The sequence below is a fragment of the Protomyctophum parallelum genome (assembly GCF_964188405.1).
Source record: "Protomyctophum parallelum genome assembly, chromosome: 14".
Lineage (NCBI taxonomy): Eukaryota > Metazoa > Chordata > Actinopteri > Myctophiformes > Myctophidae > Protomyctophum > Protomyctophum parallelum.
This window is the reverse complement of record NC_139709.1, coordinates 5295497-5301932: the sequence shown is the minus strand read 5'-3', so window position 1 is coordinate 5301932 and position 6436 is coordinate 5295497. Positions and strand designations below refer to the sequence as shown.

General features: G+C 45.9%; 1 protein-coding gene across 1 annotated transcript in view; it reads right to left on the bottom strand.

Moving 5' to 3' along the window:
- astn1 (astrotactin 1) overlaps positions 1-6436 on the bottom strand; it is a gene marked incomplete at both ends in the record, with an annotated part of 516901 nt that overhangs the window by 353814 nt on the left and 156651 nt on the right. The window contains 1 exon segment of the mRNA XM_083781951.1: positions 3275-3427. Coding sequence (XP_083638077.1) covers positions 3275-3427 — 153 coding nt within the window.

The window sequence follows — 6436 nt, the reverse complement described above, 5'->3', positions numbered from 1 at the left end:
CGCTGAGTCATAGTTCATATTATATTAAGCCACAACTCCAGCTGACATATCCATTTTTTGGCAGAGTACAATGCATTAAACATGATATCCCTTTCCTGTGGGATATAATAATACAAAATGAATAAAATAAGATAACATAAAATATATATATTTAGCTGGCATGGCAGCGAGATGTACCGGCCGTGGCACCGAATGACAAGTCACGGAGAATGAAGTGGAATCCTGGAGTTATTAAATTATTCAGCAGGTCCAAAAGGATGGTCTTCCGGGACCAGAACACGAGACCCAGGACAAATTATAGGCTCAGGGTTGAGCCTTTTTTTAATTTCACTGCTTATCCCATTCTGACCTGAGATCAGATTAAAAAAAATGTCTTCTACATCCTGACAGTTTTCTGAAAAAAAGCTATGTTTCTATGTCAGTCGTTCTTCGATTTTTTCAAAAGTAGCAGACCTACAAGCTCATAGCGCGCCACTCGGTGGCGCGCTATGAGCTTGTAGATCTGCTATTTTTCAATAGCTAAAGCATAGCATAATGCTAACACCATAAGGGGTTCCTCCGCCCAAAATGGCTTATTATAGTAGCCCCTAACTATGGACCATATGCACCGAGGTCGTTTTTCAGCCCTTTCCTGCTTTATGTCCCTTTTTTTTTTACCAGCTATTCTGCACAATTTACAGGGCCGGATTAACACCTCTGAGGGCCCCTGGGCACTGAAGGTCGAAGGGCCCCCCCCTTCACGCGCACCCACATTTTGCTGTTTTGTAGCCGTTTTGGGCCAGTTTTATGCCGTTATATTGGCCCATTTCCGGTCGCCTATCCCCCCCCCCCCCCCAGAGTGACAGCCAATCTAGCGCATTGTTGCTGCTTTAGACACAATTGCACTTTTCAGCTGCCCTTCTCACCAACAATAAAACACTAATCCTTTTAGACACTATTTATTTCATTCAGATTAGCAGGGGAATTATCTGTGGAACTAAAAGAATAAAAAAAAAAAAAACTTTTTTTTTTCTTTTTTTGAGGGGCCCAAGGGCCCCTGGGCACGTGTCCAAAGTGCCCATATGGTAGATCCGGCCCTGCCAATTTACTCGCTGATTTGCACATACACACACATTGTGGAAAGGGATTTTGGCACGTTTGAGTGTTCTTTTTGTTGTTGTTGTTGCTGTAGGCACAAGTTGAAGTAGTCGTATTTTTGTCTTCAAATGTTTTAAAGTATATCACCACCACTGGATTTATACAGTAGCAGATGTCACTGCGCATGGAATATAGTATAGTATATTCCAGGAAACACTGGTAAATTTACCAACAAACTACCAACAAACACTGTATATGCCCGCTAAACTTGAGGTTTACGGGGCAAATCTAGTGGAACCGGCCGGTTGCCTTAATAGTGTGAGATTTATAGATTTTGGGGCATAAATAATATATTAGAAGCTCTTTACCAAGAATTGATCAATGTCACCATGGCCCACATACTGTACACTGTACAAATGTTTTTTTTTTTCAAAAGGGCACATTGCTGTCCAGAGTGCAAAGGACCGGTGCTCTAGCACCACCTAGTGTCTATCTGTGCACGCCACTGCCAGTCGGCCAAAGGGGCGAGTCTGTGACGCAGCCACCTATAGCCTGAACACCATCACCTTTCTGGGTGCCCCGAGATGACCTGCCCTGCCCCTAAACATCACCATGGGGGGTCCGTGTCTTAACCCATTTAGGCCTGACGTTGACATTAAAAGAATGTCTTCTAAATGATGACAATTTTCTGTATCAGTGGTGCTCAATATTTCATGTCAAGGACTTTTCTAACAGACGGCAGGCGAGAAGGTTGAGAAGTATAGCCGAAAGGCGAACTGTAAACTGACAAAAATAAATAAATAAAAGGAAAACATTCAGAATATTCTTATCTCTCCCCGGTATCATTGAGGATGCGCTAGGACGTACTCATACGTCCTATGTACGTAATCGGTTAACCCTTTTACTGCTGCCATTTATTGAGAAATTAGGACCTAATTCATGCCAGCATTTTTTTAATTTGAGCTCTTATTTTGAAAAGCCACATTTTGCCTCAACCGGAAGTGAGCTTATCCCTGCCAGCTTTACGTTGCCAAGACAACCTTTGTTTACATGATCGAATCAATGCCGGTACATTTTAGCCATCCACAACGTCGGCTCGTGCCGTCAAAGAAACGCTGTTTTGACCAAAAATGCCATCTGGGACAAGGAATAGGAGATACAGGCGATTGAAAGAAACGGATAGAATGGATTCTTATGGTGACGGTGAATTAATATGAACGATCCAGTGCAGTGCTAACAACACTGCTAGCTAACCGGCTAACGTGAGTAGCATTATGGCTTGATCAATCATATGCACTATAAAAGTGCAATTGCCGAAGGGCTTCGGCAATGGCAGCAAGCGTTAATATCAAATTAATGCTTCAATTGCCGAAGGGCTTCGGCAATGGCAGGAAGACGGTTAATGTGAGGTCCATATCAAATCTGAGGGTTGTTGAAATGCAAATGTAACCAGATTTGACTGAGAGCCTGCCATCGCGCAAATTACTTTTCTTTCAATTGCTTTTCACCAGAGGAGAAAAACGTACTTTTTCTTTTTCAAAATGATTTAATAGCACAGGCAGACTCTTCACATACTAGAGCATGTCTGCAATAAGTGTCAGAGCTGAAATCGACATGTAAATATGAAATAAATGCTTAAACATGTAGCTAGGTGTAATGCTAGAGACCACAGAAGACATGTAAATATGAAATAAATGCTTAAACATGTAGCTATAGGTGTAATGTTAGAGACCACAGAAGACATGTAAATATGAAATAAATGCTTAAACATGTAGCTAGGTGTAATGTTAGAGACCACAGAAGACATGTAAATATGAAATAAATGCTTAAACATGTAGCTAGGTGTAATGCTAGAGACCACAGAAGACATGTAAATATGAAATAAATGCTTAAACATGTAGCTATAGGTGTAATGTTAGAGACCACAGAAGTAAACCTTTCAAGCCTGTTTTCTCAACTCGCAGTTTTCTGCAAGACATCACTCTATAAGCCATATCTTAAACTGAACAACCAATATGTCAATTTGAAGCTATGATTCCCTGCTTTCATATGACGTGAGAAAAATTCAAAGAAATCCAATGGCAGTCCCTCAGTCAAATGTAGTCACACATAGTTGAGTCACTGCATGGTTCTGGAGGTGTGCGGGCCCAGATACTGGAGGTGTGCGTGCGGGCCCGGGCCTGGGCCTGGTACTCACCACGGGTGTTGCTGGAGAGCCTCTTGCGCTGGCTGGTGGAGGTGTTGTGAGGGAGGAGGGTGTTCTGCTGCAGGTGGTTGCTGTCCATGGGGCTGGTGGCGATGATGTTGTCCTTATACTTGTTCATCAGGGCCAGCTTGGTGTTGTCACTCACTGGAGGGGGGGAGGGGGGGGGGGGGAGAGATTGATCACTAAAACGTAGTTTAGTGCTTAGCTTAGGGCCGCTCGCTCACTGTCGAAACAGAGACAGAACGAACGCGTGTTCTGCCCCATCTCGCCCCCAATCGAGCAAAGCTGTTCTGTCAAAACCACGTGACTCCCCCTCTAGAACAGAGACAGAACACATGGTCTGTCTCTGCTTGATGGCTCTGTTCTTGCCCCCCCCCCCCCCCCCCCCCCCCATATCCCGTAGAACAGAGACAGAACACGCTTTCTGTCTCTTGTCTTGGATGTGTGAGCGAGGCCTGGGGCTCCATGCCGTTGCCTTGGGGCTGCAAACATTGTTGTCCTGACCATGCCTCCATCACAGCACAGCTATTTAATAACACAACACACCTGGTGGGCATATCCTCCACCTATATGTACCATAGAATTATAATATATATCTAGAAAGCGGACACAGTACAGTGACTAAAATCTGGCAGAGAAATACTAAATGCACAACACCATTCTTAAGCCATTCTGAACGGGAACCCATTTTGGTGTTAGCATCACGTTATGCTTTAGCTATTGAAAAATAGCAGATCTACAAGCTCATAGCGCGCCACCGAGTGGCGCGCTACGAGCTTGTAGGTCTGCTATTTTAGAAAAGTCGAAGAACGACTGACATTTTTAGAATCTGATCTCAGGTCAGAATGGGTTCAACAGACCAGTGTGTGTCCAGTGGAAACCTTCGTATGAATCTGATCTCAGGTCAGAATGGGTTAAGCAATAGCAAGGTCTCGAAGGATGTCTGTATATGAGAAATAAGAAATACGAACACGGAGAGAGAGAGAGATAAAGAAACGTATAAAACATGGACGAGAGAGGAAAGCCTTGGGAATGAAACAGCCCCAAAGCACAGACTAGAAAGCTACGACTCCTGCCAAGCCAAAGCCGGGGCCTGTATATATACGCGAGTATACATTAAATAGTAATTAGTAGAATGATTAGAACAAGTGGATTCAGTGCTCGGTGGACTCGTGATGTGTCAATATGTGCTCGGTGCCAGAGAAAGGGCCTGGAGCCACAGTTGGTATGGAGTTTGAACCTGTTCAAACTCGGGGAAATTAAGCATCTGTTTGAAACACTTTGGCGGGTCTTGATGCCGTCGTAATGACTGTTTTTATACACTTGCTGAAAATAGCCGATCTACAAGCTCACAACACGTCGCGCTGCGACACGTTGTGAGCTTGTAGATCTGCTATTTTATCAGCATGCAACCAAGTGTAAAATGACTTATACTGGATCTCTTTTTAGAGTCTAGTTTTTATGTGTTGACGAAATTGTCAGTATATTTAGTCTTAGTTTTAGTCATCATAGCTTAGTTTTCATTTAGTTTCCATTTAGTTCTGTGTGTAAAGTGCCTTGGATAAAGGCGCTGTATAATATATATATTTGCACCGTTTACCATAACATATTCTGTACATCATAGGATGGCTGATAGTGAAGTAACAGTAGAGGGTAAGTCATGTTATTATTATGAATGCATTCAGCTACAGAGGATTATCCTAATAGGAATGATTCCTCGTGCAAAGGACATGCAGCGGGTAATGTTTAGCAAAACACCAGATTTCACTGTAATTCACTGGCTAACCTCTCACATTATTATTATTATGTTTTTGAATGATGAATATGAATGTACTCCATTTCCCTCCTCTCCCGTTCATAACCCATTATGAACGGGAACCCATTTTGGTGTTAGCATCATGTCGCGCTTTAGCTGTTGAAAAATAGCAGATCTACAAGCTCATAGCGCGCCACCGAGTGGCGCGCTACGAGCTTGTAGGTCTGCTATTTTTTTTAAATCGAAGAACGACTGACATTTTTTTAGAATCAGATCTCAGGTCAGAATGGGTTTATCAGACCAGTGTGTGTCCAGTGGGGCGGCGGTGGCTCAGGGGTATAGAGTGCCTGGATGGTAACCGTAAGGTTGCCAGTTCGAACCCGGGCTCCAACAGAGTTACTGTCGAAGTGTCCTTGAGCAAGACACTGAACCCCTAATTGCTCCCGATGTGCTAGTTGGTGCCTTGCATGAATGTGTGTGTGAATGGGTGAATGTAATGCACAATATCTGTAAAGCGCCTTGGATAAAGGTGCTATATAAATGCACCATTTACCATTTACCAGTGGAAACCTGGTATGAATCTGATCTCAGGTCAGAATGGGTTAAGAGCACTACAGCGCGTTAGAACACTCTGCTCATGGTTATTCTGTGGGTGTTCCCCAGTTATCCAAACGGTTCCACTCCAGAACCCTCCAGCGCGCTGGACTCAATTCTAAGGTCCAGCGATTTTACAATAACACATGTTTCTTCCAAAGCACATGTTTGTTGGTGAAGAGAAGGTCCTCCCAGGACAGCCCTGCAGGTCCACCCAGGACAGGTCCACCCAGGACAGGTCCACCCAGGACAGGTCCACCCAGGACAGCCCTGCAGGTCCACCCAGGACAGGTCCTCCCAGGACAGCCCTGCAGGTCCACCCAGGACAGGTCCACCTAGGACAGCCCTGCAGGTCCACCCAGGACAGGTCCTCCCAGGACAGGCCTGCAGGTCCACCCAGGACAGGTCCACCCAGGACAGGCCTGCAGGTCCACCCAGGACAGGTCCACCCAGGACAGGTCCTCCCAGGACAGGTCCTCCCAGGACAGGTCCTCCCAGGACAGGCCTGCAGGTCCACCCAGGACAGGTCCTCCCAGGACAGCCCTGCAGGTCCACCCAGGACAGGTCCACCCAGGACAGGTCCTCCCAGGACAGCCCTGCAGGTCCACCCAGGACAGGTCCTCCCAGGACAGGCCTGCAGGTCCACCCAGGACAGGTCCACCCAGGACAGGCCTGCAGGTCCACCCAGGACAGGTCCACCCAGGACAGGCCTGCAGGTCCACCCAGGACAGGTCCTCCCAGGACAGGCCTGCAGGTCCACCCAGGACAGGTCCTCCCAGGACAGGCCTGCAGGTCCACCCAGG